General features: G+C 46.0%; 1 protein-coding gene across 1 annotated transcript in view; it reads left to right on the forward strand.

Moving 5' to 3' along the window:
* The window catches only part of BBS2 (Bardet-Biedl syndrome 2), a 34,306-nt gene that overhangs the window by 12,876 nt on the left and 2,443 nt on the right, over positions 1–18,987 (forward strand). The window contains exons 6-15 of the mRNA XM_055145407.1: positions 1,874–1,978; positions 2,061–2,147; positions 7,848–7,983; positions 8,441–8,580; positions 9,776–9,920; positions 10,008–10,179; positions 11,882–12,011; positions 14,535–14,666; positions 15,090–15,227; positions 16,928–17,040. Coding sequence (XP_055001382.1) covers positions 1,874–1,978; positions 2,061–2,147; positions 7,848–7,983; positions 8,441–8,580; positions 9,776–9,920; positions 10,008–10,179; positions 11,882–12,011; positions 14,535–14,666; positions 15,090–15,227; positions 16,928–17,040 — 1,298 coding nt within the window. The remainder of the gene's footprint in view (positions 1–1,873; positions 1,979–2,060; positions 2,148–7,847; positions 7,984–8,440; positions 8,581–9,775; positions 9,921–10,007; positions 10,180–11,881; positions 12,012–14,534; positions 14,667–15,089; positions 15,228–16,927; positions 17,041–18,987) is intronic.

An 18,987-nucleotide genomic window follows, 5' to 3' on the forward strand; every position in this document is an offset into this window, starting at 1 on the left:
GTGCTACTGCTCCAGCCCCTAGAGTGTTTTCTTTGCATGCTGCCAACTGGGTTTGATCCCCGGCATCCCTTATGGTCCCTGAGCACTACCAGGAGTAATTCCATAGTGCAGAGCCAGGAGTGACTCCTGAGTATTGCTCTGTGTGACCCCAATAGCTAAAATAAATTTTTAAAAAATATTTTTTATTTCCTGGCCAGAGCGATAGTACAGTAGGTAGGGAATATCCCTTGCACGAAGCTGACCGAGGTTCGATCCCTGGCAACCCATATGGTCCCCAAGCACTGCCAAGAGTAATCCCTGAGTGCAGAGCTAGGAGTAACCCCTGAGCACAGGTAGGTGTGGCCCAAAAACCTCCCCCCCCCTCTCTCTCTATATATATGTATATATATGTACACATATATATATACACACAAATTATATATATTTTTATATATATTTCATCTCTAGTAGATAAATTATGTCAGAAAAGTATACACATAAAATTCTCAATTGTGCACTGTCAGTCTTTTTAAGATTTAGATTGTAGGATGTTATAAATTAAGAAAGTGAAATAATCTTTAAAATATTTTGAGCTAGTGTCTATAACATCTTTACACGTATACTAGGACCTGAGAGAGAGCAGGCGAATTAAGGTGCTTGCCTTGCATCTGACCCTGATTCAATTTTTGGTGTCACATGGTCCTCTAAGCACTGCTGGGAGCCCTGAGCATAGAACCAGGGGTTTCCCCCAACCACCTCCAGTGTGATCTCCCCAAATCCCAAAACAAAACCAAGCCTGGGTACATAGTCTCAGTTTTATGTATACAGCTTGATTCTCTCCTGACTTCTGGGGTGCCCACTGTGGTAGTGTTGGGGGCCTGACACTACCCCTGACAGTACTACCCCTGACAGTACTCAGGAGGCCTAGCCCCAGCCCTGTGCAAGCCACCCCACATGCCCCGGCTCTCTGCGCTGCGTCTGCAATCCCTTCGTTCCCTCCTTAACCCCTCAGTCTGTTTTGTACTCTTGGCTCTGTGCTCAGGAATCACTCCTGCCACTCCTTGGGGGACTGTATATGGTGTGAGGGGCCAGGTATCGAACCTGGCTCAGCCCCGTGCAAGGCAAGCGCCTGGCCTGCTGCACTGTCTCTTTGACTCCACTGTATTCTTTTCAGAATAGTTTTCTGGAACGTGTTACTAAAAGCAGCCAGCTCTGTGAGTTCTGTTCTGACTACCTGGGATTAGAGAGCATATAGAGGTAGGGTGCTTGCCTTGCAGGTAGCGGACCCAGAGTCAGTCCCCAGCACCTCATGTGACTCCCCTACAGATGCCAGGAGTGATGCCTAAGCACAGAACCGGGAGTATCCTTGAACACTGACTGATGTGACCCCAAAACAAAATTCTGACTACCTCACACTGACCTACAGAATCTCACAGAAGAGGAGGTTCCCTACTAATGGGTGGGAAATGCATTTAACTCTAGTTAAATGATATTTGAGCTTTGGGGCCCTACCTGGCAGTGCTGGGGGTTACTCTCAGCAGTGCCCAGGGGACAGTGAAGTGCTGGGATCATACCTGAGGCCTCCAACGTTCAAAACTTGTGCGTAGGGGCTGGCGCTTGCCTTGCATGCAGCTAACCAGCTTTTGTCCCTGGCATCCCATATGGTCTTCCGAGCACTGCCAGGGGTAATTCCTGAGTGCAGAGCCAGGAGTAGCCCTGAGCACTGCCAGATATGACCCAAAACCAAAACTAAAACCAAAAACCTTGCATTCCGTACATTGTACTATCTCTCTGGCCCCTTAAATCTAATTGTAACACACTTCTCATAAGGCTTGTAGTTGAGCCTTAATGGGAAGATATATATTTCTTTATTGCACTTTTTTTTTTTTTTCAGATAATCACTTCTCTTTGCCCCATGTATGGCAGTCGATTTGGTTATGCCCTTTCCAATGGCACAGTTGGAGTGTATGACAAAGCAGCCCGATACTGGAGAATTAAAGTTAGTATAAGTCATTCTCTGATATTCGGGGATTTCACACTTACTGGAGACCTCTGTATTAATTGTTGGAATTCCTTTCCAGTCCAAAAATCATGCCATGAGCATTCATGCCTTTGACCTTGATTCTGATGGTGTATGTGAACTGATAACGGGTTGGTCCAACGGCAAGGTGAGTTAAAAGTGCAGATTTTATGTGTAATTCAAATTAGTAAATGTCTGAGATGTATCGATATTATGATTCAGAGTAGTAACATAATGATGTTGCCTTGCTGTTGTTGTCAACACCGCAGCCTGAGGTCTTGGTCTTATAAACTGAGTTTAGGAGGTCATTTCTAGGAAGAGGCTTTATGACGTGTCACCCTTACAGGAATAAGAATCCATTCAGTGGGGCTGAGCCTAGCAGAGGCTCTTGAAAATAGAGATTTGAGAGAGAACAAAAGGGAATGCCCTGCCGCAGAGGCAGGGTGGGGTGGTGGAGGTTGGGGTGGGGGTGGTGGGAGGGATACTGGGAATAATGGTGGAGGAGAATGGGCACTGGTGGAGGGATGTAAACCAAATACAAACATGAAAGTTCATAAGTTTGTAACTGTACCCCACGGTGATTCAGTAATAAAAATTAAAAAAATAATAATAAAAATAGGGATTTGGGACTAGGATGTGCCTATCTTAGGGAGAGAGAGCAAGTACATATCTCACATGTGTAAGGCCTTGGCTTCAATTCAGGCACTGCAAAAAGGAAAGGGGTGGTGGTGGAATGTAAGGTGGTGGTGAATGAATGGTGTATATCACTTTTTGCCTAATCTTCAAAGCAGGCGGAAAAGCAGAATCATGGGCAATATGAGGTTATTCAGCTCTAATTTCAAAATAAAACTTTTTTACTTTCTTTCCTTTTTTAAGTTCAAATAAAAATGTTTTTTCTTTTTCTTTTTTTTTTTTCACGAGTCAGGATTGTGTTCTTAGAAACGGTCTCCTTGGAGACAGTTTTCTGTCTGTCTTGCCTGTTGGTGCTAGACTGCCTGCAGGTGATAAACCGATTCCTGCCTTTCCTTTCCAGTTCTCTTTGCTTGTGGCCTGTGCCTTGTAATTTCCCTAGACCTCTTGAGCCAGATTTCAAGGGGTAAAGGCACTTGCCTTGCATGCGGCCAACGTCAGCTCAATCCCTAGCACATATATGGTCCCCTAGCATTGCCAGGGGTGACCCGTGGGCACAGAGCCAGGAGTAGCTCTTAAGCACAAGTCCATTGTGGCCCCAAACCAAATCAATACATTGAAATGAATTAAAATTTAGATAAAAGATGTAGCTCTAGGGGCCGGAGTGATAGTGCAGCAGGGAGGGCGTTTGCATTGCACATAGCCAACTCAGTTTTCAATCCCCGATATCTCATATGGTCCCCTGAGCACTGCCAGAAGTAATTCCTGAGCATCACTTGGTGTGACAACCCCACCCAACACCACCGTCACCAAATGTAGCTCCTTAAAACAGACAGGTGAAAACTGAGGTCAGGGCCATAGTACAGCAGGTAATGTGCTCACTTATATGCGGCCGACCTGGGTTTAATCCCCAGGCCCCAAGCCTGCCAGGAGTGATTCCTGAGCACAGAGCCAGGAGTGAGTGCTGACCGCCGCTGGGCGTGCCCCCAAACCAAACCAAAACAAAGCAAACTCTTAGGTTCCTTCACCTTCTCAGAACTTGGTCCTCTCTCTGGTATAGGGATTAAAAATTTTAGTAGAACCGTAGTTATTAAGAACTAGGAAGGACATAAAATCCACCACATTCTGGTAGAATATACGTTTTTTTATTATGATTGATTTGATAATTAGAAGCTTCCAGACTTGGGAAATAGTTAAATTTTGGAAACTAGTCAAATATGACTTGACCTTTGTTTTCAAAATTTTTTTTTAATTGGATCACCATGTGGAAAGTTACAAAGCTTTCAGGCTTAAGTCTCAGTTACATAATGCTTGAACACCCATCCCTTCACCAGTGCACATATTCTACCACCAAGAACCACAGTAAACCTCCCCCCACCCTCCTATCCCCCTAGCCCCCCTGTTTTCAAATTTTGGGGTAAATCTGTTACATAATTTAAAGCATTAAAAACAGCTAAGAAAATCTGATACCTATTTTTAGAGACAACATAGAAAGGGAAAGTATACTGACCCAACTTGTGTACTAGAGTGCTAGAATGTGACATGCAGGCACACTTTAGTTTTTAGTCGGCTGTTGGGGCCTGTCCTTCCCTCCAGAGCAAGGCATGCTTGTCGGCTAACGCTCAGGAGCAGCTCACCACAGAAGTGGTCATTTGTTACCCAGCTTTTTGGGTAGCAGGTAAGCCCTCTAGTTTGCTAACTGTTGTGGAAATGCAGTGCTGTTATGTCGATAAAGAACATATTCAGTTCAATCTGAGTTTATGTTAATGTGATTAGAAACTTTGGTAAATACAGGCTATTCATTGTTTCCCAGGATTTAGTGTTGATAGCTTTTGGGCTTAAAGTGGTGTCCTAACTCACGGCATTGATCCCTGACTGTGGCATACTCCAGATAAAAGGGCACTCGGCTATGATACAGATTCCCTTTTTTGAGGGCGGAGTTGTTTGGGATCAGGCCAGTAGTGGTCAGCGACTATTCCTGGCTCTTTGCTCAGGAGTGACCCCTGGCTGTGCTCAGAGGATAGTGGGGGGCGGGGGGCTGTGGATTGAATCAGGGTCTGCTGCATGCAGAGGAAGTACCTTATCTCTTTGTACTACTTCTCTGACCACGATGTTGTTGTTGTTGCTGTTGTAATTTTGGCTTTTGGATTACCCCCAGTAATGCTTAGGGGTTACTCCTGGCTCTGCACACAGGAATCTCTCCTGGTGAACTCTGGGCACATATGGGAAGCCGGGAATCGAACCCATATGTGGTCTGCTGCATGCAAGGCAAGTGCCCTACCTGCTGAACTATCTCTCCAGCATCCCCCCCACCGTTTTTTTTTTATTGCCAAGTCTTGTCTAGTGGGATGTTTGTAAGACAAAACTAGTCATACATTGGTCACTGAAATGATAATTTCTTTTGTGGTTTCTTTTTCTTTTTCTTTTTTTTTTTTTTTTTCCTTTTTGGGTCACACCCAGCAGCTCACAGGGGTTACTCCTGGCTCTGCACTCAGGAGTTACTTCTGGCGGTGCTCAGGGGACCATATGGGATGCTGGGGATTGAACCTGGGTCGGCCGCGTGCAAGGCAAATGCCCTACCCACTGTGCTATCGCTCCAGCCCCTGAGATGATAATTTTACCACACTGTCTGCATCTGCCCGTCTGCTGATAACATATTCTGGCCTAGAATAAAAACATTATTTTATGTGGTTATCCTTCATTATTGGTTTTGAAAAGCATTTGTGATCAGTTTGCCTTTTGGAAAGAAATAAGTTTTTGGAAGCAAAATATTTTTTATTGAAAGAAATTTACTTTGAAAGATTCATGGGAAAGGAAAAAGATTCATGAGGGGCCAGAGAGATAAAGTAATGGATAAGATGCTTGCTTTTTGTGCAGCCGATTTGTGTTCGATCCTAGGCATCCCAAATGGTCCCCTGAACCTGCCAGGACTGATTCCTGAGTGGAGAATCAGGAGTAAGCCCTGAGAACCATCTGTGTGACCCCTAAACAAAAACAAAAACAAAAACAACAAAAGATTCATTAGGGGAAAGAAAGGAATATTCTTCTCTTTAAGAGAGAAGATGGGCTTCTCCAGGGTGAAAAAAGCAGAGAAAAGAGAGATACATTTTTAAGCAAGAACGTGAACTTGAAAAAGCAATCCAAGAAAGAATTTTTAAATCAAAAATGTTATTGAGGTATTTTGATTTACAGTAGCATTGATGTTCGTGTTCTAGGCTAAAGTCTCTGTTGCCCCACATCCACCGCCAGACTGTCAGTGTTCCTCTACTGCTGTCCCTTAATCTAGAAGATGGACTCTTCAATGGGAGCTTTTAAACTGCAAGAAAACACAATTTAGGGACCAGAACAATAATACAGCGGGTAGGGCACTTGCCTTGCACATGGCCGATCTGAGTTCGATCCCCAGCATCCCATATAGTGCCCTGAGCACTGTCAGGAGTAATTCCTGAGCGCAGAGTCAAGAGTAACCCCTGGGCAAGCTGGGTGCATCCTAAAAAGCTGGGGTTGGGAGGTGAGCGGGGGGTGGGGAAAAAACCACAAGTTAAAAATGAGCGAAAGATCTGGAGAATAGTACAGGGATCGGGTGCATGCCTTGTTATGGAACTGACCCCGGTTCCATCCCTGGCATCCTGTGATCCTGTAGGTCCCACCAGGTGTGGCCCCGCTGTGCCTGAGCACCACTGGGCAGGACCACATTCACAGATCCTTGCACTGAACCTCCAATTGCCACTTGGGAGGTCCCTCAGGCCCCCCAGAATGGAGAAGGTCTGAACAGACACTTCATCAAAGATGTAAATATGGCACATGAGCACTTCAAATGGTAATTAACATCTTTAATTAGGAAAATGCAAATCAGAGCTGTAATCATAGCCCACTCCAAACCTAACAGAATGGCCGAAATACCGGGCAGGGTGAAGAAAGCAGAGAAAAGAGAGAATGTAAACCAAATGCTGCCGGGGAGGATGCAGACAGTAGGAATGCCTGGGGAAGAACCTAGATGTTTCTTTCGGGAGGGGGAGGGCGCCCCCAGCTGGCTGGGCACAGGGCTTACTCAGGGGTTGCTCCTAAGGGACTCCGGGGACCATATGGAGGGGTGCCAGGGGATCAAAGGCAGGTCAGCCATGTGCAAGGCAGGCATCAACTCCCTGTGCTACCCCTCCAGCGCCCAAATCTGGCAGTTTCTTAGAAGTTAAATAGATGCCCACCCTATGACCAGCCATTCGATTCAAGAGAAATGAAAAACTTAGTTCACATTGAAGCTCCAGTAAATGATTACAGTAGTTTTTACTCATAATCACTAGAAAATTAGATGCTAGTTAACTAGTATCACTACCACCAAAAAAAGATAAGTGCTCAAGCCCCCAGTACATATAGACAGTAAATGCAGAGGTGGATTCTTAATGCAGGTTGTCGGGAGTGTTGCACTTTGCAGTATATAGTCCACATCTGGCCTCTCAAGTCAAAGCACTTCTCCAGATGTTAAGTGATGACCAATAAAACATCTTTTGTTTGAGGTTGGGGACATAGCGTGGTGAGTAAGGTGTTTGCCTTGCATGTGGTAGACCCAGGTTCCATCCACGGCATTCCATAGGGTCCACAGGGCGCCGCCAGGAGTAATGCCTTAGAGCAGAGCCAGGAGTTACCTACCCCTGAACATTGCCCAGTGTGGCCCCAAAGTAAACAAACAAAACCAAAAATGCCATCTTTTCTCTTGTTACTATTATCCCACCTGCATCCTTGGCTCTGCACAGGGATCACTCCTGGGGGGGGGGGCACAGCAGATGCAGTGCCGGGTATCACACCAGTGTCACTACGTGCAAGGCCAGTGCCCTAACTCCTTTACTATCTCTCTGGCTCCCTTATTTTTATTTTTTTTTTAAAGAAGATAACAAGGGACCAGGAATGTGACATGCCTTATATGCATGAGACCTGGGTTTTATTCCACACGCTGTGAAGTGCAGGGGAGCAACAGAGACCTTTACTGTCCCTTTAACCCGAGTGCTCATTCGATGCCATCGGGACCTCCTGAGAAGCCCGGGGGCTCCGTGGAATGATGCTGAAAAGTGCTGGATGCAAAGACCTTTAAGATGAACCCCACCTTTACATTCTGTGTTGCTTGGGAAAACAAGCAAACAAACAAAACAAAACTTGCAAAAGCAGGGTTCCAAGTTTCTCTGTTTTTCTCTTCAAACTCAGCTTTTTTTCTGCGTATTTTCAGGTTGATGCTCGGAGTGATCGGACCGGGGAGGTCATCTTCAAAGACAATTTTTCTTCTGCCATTGCTGGCGTGGTCGAGGGAGATTACCTCATGGAAGGCCACCCCCAGTTGATCTGCTGCGCAGTGGATGGGGAAGGTAAATCAGGATGAGGAAATCTTTGGAAAGTCAGATTTGCAGTTTGATTGGGTCAGAATACTAAGAAATTCCACAGTAGACTGTGTTGATATTATCTCATCCGAACAAATCCACCCAAGGCCAGGGAGATTGAAACTTAGGTTTTGGGTTCTTTTTTTTTTTTTTTGCTTTTTGGGGCACACCTGGCGATGCACAGGGGTTGCTCCTGGCTCTGCACTCAGGAATTACTCCTGGCGGTGCTCAGGGGACCATATGGGATGCTGGGAATCGAACCCGGGTCGGCCGCTTGCAAGGCAAATGCCCTACCCGCTGTGCTATCGCTCCAGCCCCAAGGTTGTGGGTTCTTTTGAAGGACAGGCACTTGCTAACTTAACCCTTGACTTGGGTTCAGATGTCTTTCTTTGGTGGGGTCTGGGGTGGGGGTCAGTCTGGTGAGTCTGTTTTCCCTTGTGCTCAGTCCGTGGCTACCAGCCGGGAAGGACTGAAATGGGAGGGAATCTCATGGACGCCGGCGCAGAGCAGGACCTAATCCGAGAGCTCAGTCAGAAGAAGCAGAACCTGTTACTGGAACTTCGTAACTACGAGGAAAACGCCAAGGTAGGTCCTAATGTGGAGAGGGAAGTGGGGTGTGAGGAGCTGGGCCTGGCCGGGAGGGCTGGCGGGTGGGGGAGAGGAATGACACGTGGCTGTCTGTCAGCTGAGCCCGACACCCTCCTTCCTTCCCCCGTAAAAGTGTGATCGTGTTGGCTTCTTTCCCAGAAATCCCACTCGCAGACAGCTCAGCTACAAGAATATTTTCTTCAGTGTCCACTGATGTATTCCCCCCACCCCACCACACACACACACACACACACACACAGTGCCAAGACTAGAACTCACGTCTCATGCATATAAGGCATATCACATTCCTTCTCACATGTTAACCTCTTTTTTAAAAGAAGTATGTGCTGAGAAGAGAAATCTCTGTGTGTGTGTGTGTGTATGTGTGTGTGTGTGTGTGTGTGTGTGTGTGTGTGTGTGTGTGTGTGTGTGTGTAGGGGATGTTAACCTCTTTTTTAAAAGAAGTATGTGCTGAGAAGAGAAATGGGGTTTTTTTTTTTTGGTGTGTGTGTGTGTGTGTGTGTTGGGGCTTTTTGGGTATCACCCAGTGATGCTCAGGGCTTACTCCTGGCTCTGCACTCAGGAATTACTCCTAGCAGTGCTGTGGGACCATATGGGATGCTGGGAATCGAACCTGGGTCAGCCCAGTGTAAGGCAAATGCCTTGCCTGCCATCCTATCATTCCGGCTCTGTGCTGAGAAATCTTAAAGCCACTAGAAAGAATGAATGACATACCTGGTCTGACTTGGGAGGACGGCCCCAGGGTCTTGTAAAGTAGGAAACAGGCACAGACAATATGTATTTTTTTATCTTTTCAAAAACAAGGCAAGACCTGATGACTGCAAAAGTTGCATGTGTGTGTTATGTATAATTGGGAAGTATCTTTTTATTAATCACTTCTGGCAGAATTATATTTTATAATTTGAAAAGAACAGTACAAAAAAATATGTGAAAAGGGTGCTGTGATAGGCACGTTTGAGCTGCTGCCACAGAAAGGGCCAAGGGTGTTTTTCTCTTGGGGAGAGATCCTGGGAAGACCAGGAACACTCATGGGACAAGGTCCATGAACTCCAGCACGAGATAGTAACATAAGCTGTTGGAGAGTGTTTTTGGAGGCCGGATAGCCGCATTATTTAAGGCTGATACCCACTGCGTTACTGAGCAAGTCGTAAGGCGATGGGGTGTTTTGCAGGTTGACTTGAACAGTCCGCTGAGCGAGGCTGATGAGCACCGGGGCATAATCCCCGCCAACACCAGGCTGCACACGGCCCTGTCCGTCAGCCTGGGCAGTGAGACTCAGGCCGCGCACGTCGAGCTCTGCGTCTCCACGTCCAATGGTGAGCAGCCGTCGGTAGCCCGGGTTTTGTGGGTACGTGTGCCAGTCTCAGAGGGGTCCTTGAAATGCTGCTTCCTCTCCTCCACAGACACCATCATCCGAGCAGTATTGATTTTTGCAGAAGGAATTTTTGCAGGCGAGAGTCACGTGGTGCACCCCAGCACTCACAGTCTTTCCAGCTCCATCTACATCCCGGTCGCTCCGCCTAAAGACGTCCCTGTGGATCTGCACTTGAAACTCTTTGTGGGCTACCGCAGCAGGTGGGCTTCTTTCAGACTGCAGTTCATTTCCAGACACTACTCAGAGGAGGGCCGGATGTATAGATACTCCATTTTGCCACGGATTTTGCGGGGAGAAACCAATTAATGGTTCTACCCATTCACACAAGCCATCCGTGGCCTTTCCCCCTTTTCATTTGGAACCTTTCAGAAAAGCAAAGGGCATGTAAATTTAAGATAATCTCTTACAGTCATACCCACAAACCGCCTCTGGTGCCACAGAAGCTCCTTAGTGGCCAGGATCCGGAGACTCACGGGTCTCCAAAGAGAGCCATAAGCTGCGGAGGTGCCTCCTGACCCCAAAGTCACCATCCAGTTAAAAATTTAACTCTGGCCGTGTCACCCTATTTAAAATTTTAGAATTCCTGGAGTGACATCTCCTTCTCCCAGCCACTGATGTACCAAGAGTAGCACACCACATTTGATGGAGTGTAAAGTAGAAGGTCTCATCCCGATCCAAAAAAAAAAATTAGCACACAAAGGCTCAAACTGTAGCAATACGTTTGTAGTCTCTTATACAAGGACTTTATGGCTCTAGGGTGAGTTACGACAGCCTTCACATACTTTTCTCTAAGGAAACTTTTTGGATCATCTTTAGTGGATTATTCATAGCAAGCAATACAAAATAAATTATGTAGCACCTGCTTTTGAGGCAGGCTTGGGTAGTGGTGGGAAAATTTGAAATAATGGTGGTGGGAAGGTGTAACGGTGGTGGGATTGGTGTTGGAATAGCGAATGTAATAAATTATTGTGAACCACTTAAAAAAAAAGAAAGCTGGTCATTTAAAAAACATGCTAGGGCCAGAGTGATAGTGTGGGGAGTGAGGTGCTTGCCTTGCATGTGTGTGCTCCTCTGTGATTCCTGGGACTGCTTATGGTTCCCTGAGCACTATCAGCAGTGACCCCTGAGCACAGGACCAGGAGTAAGCCCTGAGCACTGCTAGGTCCTTTATTTGCCTCCAGACAAATAAAAACCGGGCTTAACTGGAGTTTTGTCAGCTTCTGCTTTCAGTCACTAAGACTACAAGGATGAGGTGGTGTCTTTTTATTAAGCGTTGTATATAACCTAACCTCACTGATGAAGAAAAAAAAGTAGGTGATAAAACCTTTTTATAGCTTTTTAATTATTTTACGTCTTTTTGTTTTAAACTCCTAAGTGCATGCGTGTGCAGATATACTTTGATGGGGGCCAGAGAGATAGTACAGTGGGTAGGGCACTTGACTTGGATGCAGCTGACCTGGGCTCGCTCCCTGGCACCACATATGGTCCTTTGAGCCCTGCCAAGAGCAGCCCCTGAGCACAGTCAGGAGTAAACCTTGAACACAGCTGGGTGTGTTACTTTAAGTCCCAGACCCTCTTACTGTAATACTTGAACTCCTTACATTTTTTTCTTCAGTGAAACCCTTCACGATCATCTTTATGATCTGGTCACTGTCACTGTCACTGTCATCCCGTTGCTCATCGATTTGTTCGAGCGGGCACCAGTAACATCTCTCATTGAGAGACTTATTGTCACTGTTTTTGGCATATCCAACACGCACGGGTAGCTTGCCAGGCTCTGGCGTGTGGGCTCCATACTCTCGGTGGCTTGCCATGATCTGGTAGTGACTTTATATTATTTTCTGGACTTTGCATATTGAAATAACATTCCACACAACATTTCTTTGTACTGGTTGGCCACAGCACGCAGTTTCACGTGTTTGAATTGACAAGACAGCTCCCCCGGTTCTCCATGTACGCGCTGACCAAACCGGACCCTGCCACCGCGCCACTCAGCCACGTCAGCTTCGTCATCGCAGAGCGCGCGCAGAGGGTGAGCCACGGCTTTGTCCTCTGACTATGTTTGCATCTGAGAGTCGCTCGGACGTTGTTTCATAGAAAAGGGGCAGCCAGGGAGCCCAGGTGGTAGCACAGGGTGTAGGGGCTCGTGCAGAGATGCTCCTGCGGTTCCCGATCACCTGCAGGTGATCATTGCTGGGCGTGGCACTTGAGGGCCCCGGTAGCCTTGTTGGTTGATACCCCTGGGCCCTCCGGACTTTATTTGGGAGTGAACTCTCCAAAAAAGGAAGAAAGAAAGAAAAAAAAAGGAAGGGTGGGAGGAAAGAAGGAAGGAAAGAGGAAATTACATGACACTTTTTTGGGCATAGTAAAAAAAAAAATTGTGATATGAGAGTCAGACAACTTGAGGTTTGCTTATACCCTGTAATAAAATACTGCTAAAACTGGACCAGAGCAATAGTACAGTGGGTGGGGCATTTGCCTTGCGTGTGGCCAACCTGGGTGCGATCCCAGCAATCCCATATGGTCCCCTGAGCACCGACTGACCCCCAAGTGCAGATCCAGGAGTAAACCCTGAGCATCACCAGCCCCATCCCCCTCCCCCCTAAAAACAAACAAGAAAAAAACTGCTAAAATAGCCTCTCACTTTTGGGGAAAAAAAACAAACAAACCAGTTATTACCTGAGTAATCATTAATTACAGGTGAAAGAGTGGGATTTGCAGTTGGGAATATTTGGGGGTTCCCGTGCTACCATAATTCATTAAATTCTTAGCTGTCTTGGAGAAGCCCCGCCTTCCTTTCCTACAGGTGAGGCTAGTCTTACACCTTTGGGGGCCCTGAACATCACAGAGCTCCTCGTCTCATTTACAGTAGTAGTACTGGTGCATCTTAACCTCGGCTGAACTTCAGAATTCTCAGGAAGGTTTGTTTTGTATTGGGGCCATCCGGGTGCTAATCGTGACTCAGTTTATAGGGTCAAGAATTCAAGAACTCAGTTGAACGTTCTTGGGGGAGCAGACTAGCCAGGGCTAAATCCCGGGCCTCCTTCCTGCAGTGAGCTGTCACTCCAGCCCTCACTGAGGGTTTCAATCACGAGTCTCAGGATCCATCTCAACCACCGAAAACTCAGTATTAAGAGGGCCCTTCCAGAAGGCCTCATGGGAATTGTTCTTATGTTCAACCTGTATTACAAGCTACTGTAAAGTGAGACTAAGATTCAAAGTTACTTGTGTTACTGTGTAGGTCTGTCTGTGTCTGTGCTGCATGTACGTGCATTCTTCAGGGAATGCCATGGAATAGTTCTGAGCAGATGATTTTATTCTGGATCTAACTTCTTAAATTGTGGTTTGAGAGTCCATGTAAGGTTGCATAACTAAATGTAGAGGGCATAAGAAATTTTCTTATGTACATCTGTGATATTTTACCAGTCAGAGTTTGATTTGTATACCTATTGGACATACCCGGGGCCCCATAAGAATTTCTTGGGTGTAAAGGGGTCATGAGTGGGAAAAACAGGTTAGGCAGCCCGATGTGGGCCAGAGCCACTGGAGAGCTCTTGTGCCAGCCGAGTCAGCGTGGCTCTCGTTGGTCCTCGATGGCAGATGAGATGATGGCTCGGAATGGGGTGCCAACAGGACTGCATGTCGTAGACATAATAGGGGTGTCACTTAAGAACATGGGTGCGTTGGGACAAGAAAGTGGGATGAATGTTATTTTTGTGTGGGTGGTGAAGTATAATTCCTTACTTTATTTTGTTTACCAAGCAAACAAAGAAGAAAAACACTTAAGAATAGGGCCAGCCTGGTCCAGAGACTCCTAATTGAATCCCAAAACAGATTAGTGCCCTACAGAGATGTTTCTGGAACCCAACAATTTATAATCTAGACTTCTCATGATATCCAGAATGAGCAATGGAAAATAAATTATCTAGCATCTGCCCCTGGCAGGTAGGCTTGAATGGTGGTGGGAAAATTCAAGCAAAATATAATGCCCAAAGGTAGAGAGAGAGAGCATTGGGGAAATTGTCTGCCATAGAGGCAGGGTGAGGACTGGGATGTGGGTGGTGGAAAATGTGCACTGGTGGAGGGATGGGTGTTCCATCATTATATGGCTGAATGTCAAACATGAAAGCTTTGTAACTATCTCACGGTGATTGAATAAAATTTAAAAATACAATAATAAAAAAGGATAGGGCTGAAGGGATAGTGCCGGAGTTCACATGTCCCCCTTGCACACAGCTGATCCAGTTCCATCTGCATGGCATCAGGAGGACCCAAGCACAGAGCCAGGAGTAGACTTTGAGCACCACTGGGTGTGGCCCAAATCTGTCAACACTGCCCCTACTTTCCCCTCCCAACAAAAGACTACCAAGGCCAGGGATGTAGCTCAGTGGTATATCACTTGCTTTGTGTGTGAGGCCTTGGGTTCGGTCCCTCGATGCTGTGTGGCCCCCAAGCTCAATCAGGTGTGTTCCAGACACCAGAGACATCCACCAAATATTCCAAGAGTGTCAGGACTTTGAAACTGGAAGTTCACTTCATCCCGTTTATTTTGAAGGTCGTTATCTGGCTGAAACAGAACTTCCTGCTGCCAGAAGATACTAACATTCAAAATGCTCCCTTTCAAGTGTGTTTCACCTCCCTACGGAACGGTGGCCAGCTGTATATAAAAATCAAACTGAACGGAGAGGTAATCTCACTGGGCATATATCTGTTGTGCAGCATTCACCAGTCGGTACAAGTTGAGACATGAGTAAATCCACGTGTTCGAGTGTAATATAGAACAGAAGCTCCCTGCCTCCCTCTCTCCATTCCCGTCACTCCTTTCTTGTCTAGTTTGGGAAGAGTTGGGAATGTAGAAGAAAACCTTTTCGCTTCTTGTGTGATTTTGTTGCTTAATGTGAAAGGTTTGATCTTTTGGTTTGCTGCTAGAAATAAGGATGTAGCTTTGCATTTCAGGGCTAAATCTTACTTTGTTACCGAATCTATATTTACACTTACATATATTAAACACATATTGATCTGTGTCACATATTGGAAAAGTTATTACTGTTTCAGCTAAGTTGGCCTTCAGTATCTGAGGATTGAAACTTGTCTCCTTTTTTCTGGATAGATCACTATAAATACGGATGATATTGATTTGGCTGGTGATATTATCCAGTCAATGGCATCGTTCTTTGGTATTGAAGAACTTCAGGTAGAAGCAGATTTCCCTGCTTACTTTGAGGAATTAAGAAAGGTTCTGATCAAGGTAAGAGCACCAAGTGGATGCATTTGTGACAGCATAGTAATCTAATAATGTCTGAAACATTTAATACTAATGCTATAAATGTACATATTTGATAGGTTTTAATACTTTTTAAAATATATTCTTTTTTTTTTTTGCTTTTTGGGTCACACCTGGTGATGCACAGGGGTTACTCCTGGCTGTACACTTAGGAATTACTCCTGCTCAGAGGACCATTTGGGATGCTGGGAATCGAACCTGGGTTGGCCGGGGGCAAGGCAAATGCCCTACCCGCTGTGCTATTGCTCCAGCCCCTAAAATATATTCTTAAAACAAAAATTGAACTAGTATTGGAGAGTTCAGTTAATAAAAAATTTCTTCTAGATGGGGGTCAGGGGGATATATCAAAAGATTTTTGTGTATGCTTTGCATATGGGAGGCCCAGGTTAAATCTCTCTTTTTTTTCTTTTTTTGGGTCACACCCAGCAATGCTCAGGGGTTACTCCTGGCTCTGCTCTCAGGAATTACTCCTGGCGGTGCTTGGGACCATATGGGATGCCGGGGATTAGAGCTCAGGTTGGCCATGTGCAAGGCAAATGCCCTACCCGCTGTGTTATTGCTCCGGGCCTCCCAGGTTGAATCTTGCATGATCCCTAAGCACTGTTAGAAGCAAGTCCCCACCCACTCACACCACGCTGGGACAGCCCTAGCCTAAGAAAGAAAAAGCTTCTTTTATAAATATGGGTGGTTAGTTCTTGGGGTTTTGGGGGTTTTTTTGCAAGGGGAGGGAGGCTTTAGTGGAATTTTTTTTTTTTTTTTTGCTTTTTGGGTCACACCAGGCGATGCTCAGGGGTTACTCCTGGCTCTACACTCAGAAATTACTCCTGGCGGTGCTCAGGGCACCATATGGGATGCTGGGAATCGAAGCCGGGTTGGCCGCGTGCAAGGTAAACGCCCTACCTGCTGTGCTATCACTCCAGCCCCTTTAGTGGAAATTTTTTTTTTTTCTTTTTGGGTCACACCTGGCGATGCACAGTGGTTACTCTGCACTCAGGAATTACTCCTGGCAATGCTCAGGGGACCATATACGATGCTGGGAATCAAAACCGGGTCAGCCACATGCAAGGCAAATGCTCTATCCGCTGTGCTATCTCACTCCAGCCTCTTTTGTTTGTTTTTTGTTTTGGGAATACACCCGGCTGTGCTTAGGACTTACTCTGGGCTCAGGGATCACTACTGGCAGCTGGGGGACCACATGGGACCGAACCCAGGTGGGCCATGTATAAGGCCAGCTGTACTGTCGCTCCAGCCCCTAGTGAAAATACTTTTTTAAAAAATGGTAATGTTAACATTTTCCTTTTCTAGTCCTTTGTTTACTTTTTGATTTTGTACTTTACAACAACCTAAAATCAAAAGAAAAAAAAGTAAGAGGAGGAAAGTGATCATCCCCAAATGATAAACTTCCAGCCCTCAGTTCCCAAAGTGTTCCTGTGTATTGTTAAGGCCCCTGATGCTGCGGCATGGAAAGGATCCAGCGTCTTCCTGAGTGCTGGAGCAGCACAGACTCATTATTTCATCGAGGAGGAGATGAAATCACAGGCATAATTCAGATCGTACAAGTGAAGGGGAGGAAGAAAATATCCTCCGTCTATGATAGTAGCAGCTTTTTCATCTGTCTAGAACTTTGTGAGGCCTTTTACTTCCCAAGTGTTCCTGGTCTCCAGGTGGATGAATATCACTCGGTGCATCAGAAACTAAGTGCAGACATGGCTGATAATTCGAACCTGATCCGAAGTTTGCTGGTTCGAGCCGAGGATGCTCGTCTGATGAGGGACATGTGAGTATTTACCATGACTAAAACAGGTGCAGAGTTAAAAATGTCAGTAGTGGGGAATTACAGCTCTCGTATACTGGTTGAGTGTAAATCGCTATGGGGACTTTGGAAAATAACTTGGCAGTTTTCAGTCAAGTTGAAAATGTCCCACCAGTTCTACTCCCGGTTTATAACCAGGAATATGTGCACATATAGTTTTACAAGAATATTGATAAAGCCTTTGTCCTTAAGAATAGCAGTGTGGAAACACCCCCAAATAGCTTCAGTGTTCTAATGGGTAAATTATGATATTCTCACACAATGAGATTCACACACAGCAGTGAGAACACATGTCTCGCAGTGATATGAAACAGCCTGGGCAAATCTTACAAACAAAATGGAGGCCAAAAGAAGACTCCAAATAATAAATACAAGTGCTTCTACTCATAATCTGGAAACAGACAGACTAAGTTACATCATTGAAGCATGCATAGATGAGAAACAGGAAAGCGATGCAGCTTCTCTCCTGCGGAGGAGGGCCGTTCAGAAAGAGCGGATTGGGAGGCTCCCGGGATGCTGGTACCTTGCTTCTTGATGGCAAGCATCTGTTCTGTGAATTCCTTTGAACGTGAACTGCAGTTTACAATAAACATGTTACAAATACATGTGCCTGTTGCTAGCTTCTTGCCTGCATAGACATGCAGTTTATCTTGGCATGTATGTGGCACCCAGCTTGTGGGGTGGTCCTGGGGATCAAATCAGATCTCACAACTATCTTGTTGACTCCCTTTCACTGCAAATAGCCACCCCCAAATTTAGACACAGAGACACACATCCACGTCCTCACCTAAGTCTTCTCCCCTTTGCAGGTTTCCAAACCTGCCTTAGAGCTCACTCCAAAGTAGTCCATGGAGATACTCTTTTCTGGAGTAGAGAGGGGCCTGGACTGTAGCTGATGGTGCTCAGGGCTTACTCCTGGCTCTGCACCCAGGGATTGAGCTTGAGGTACCATATAGGGTTTTGGAGGATCACACCTGGGTCAGCCACACACATGCAAGGCAGGCGCGCCCTCCCTGCTATCATGTTGCTCTGGCCCCTGTCTTTTTTTTTTTTGCTTTTTGGGTCACACCCGGCGATGCACAAGGGTTACTTCTGGCTCTGCACTCAGGAATCACTCCTGGCGATGCTCAAGGGACCATATGGGATGCTGGGAATCAAATCCGAGTCGGCCGAGTGCAAGGCAAACGCCCTACCCGCTGTGCTATTGCACCTGCCCCAAGCCCCTGTCTTTTCATTCCATCTCTCTGGCCCTTGTTTGCACTCTCCTCTGTACTCTGTTTGTTGATTCTACCAGTCCCCAACATTCGATTTGCTCCTTTGCTCCTGTAGATAATGCTGCCATCTGTAAATCTTTTTGTGTACTTGTAAAAGTATCTTGGGGGGAGTCCTAAAATGAGCTTCTTAGGGTAAATGTTAAATGCAGACTGTAGTAAATAATAAATGTACAGAGAATTTTGCAGGGCTTTTTTTTCCCACCAGCGTTCCTTGCAGTGGTGATAATTTTTCATCCCTGCCAGTAATGCATGCGAATGCCCCCTTCCTGCCGGGCTAGTTAATGGAAAGTATGGGCAGACTCTTGGAAAGTTACCAGTTCGGTCAGTGGGTAAGAAGTTATCTCATTCTGGCTTCAAATTTTATTTATTTTTAATATGAGTGGTGCTAAACACTTTTTGTTAAGGACTGACTTTATTTCTGTATATAAATTATTTTTCTCCCCGTTGCTTATTTTTATTTTAGGGGTAAGCATTCTGTTTGTTTTCTTGGGCTCCACCCAGCAATGTGCAGGGGTTACTCCTGGCTCTGCACTCAGGAATTACTCCTGGCAGGGCTCAGGGGTTTGTATGGGATGCTAGGGATTGAACCAGTGTCGGCCACATGCAAAGCAAGTACCCTACCCGCTATACTACCTCT

This window comes from Sorex araneus, chromosome 8 (genome assembly GCF_027595985.1).
Source record: "Sorex araneus isolate mSorAra2 chromosome 8, mSorAra2.pri, whole genome shotgun sequence".
Classification (NCBI taxonomy): domain Eukaryota; kingdom Metazoa; phylum Chordata; class Mammalia; order Eulipotyphla; family Soricidae; genus Sorex; species Sorex araneus.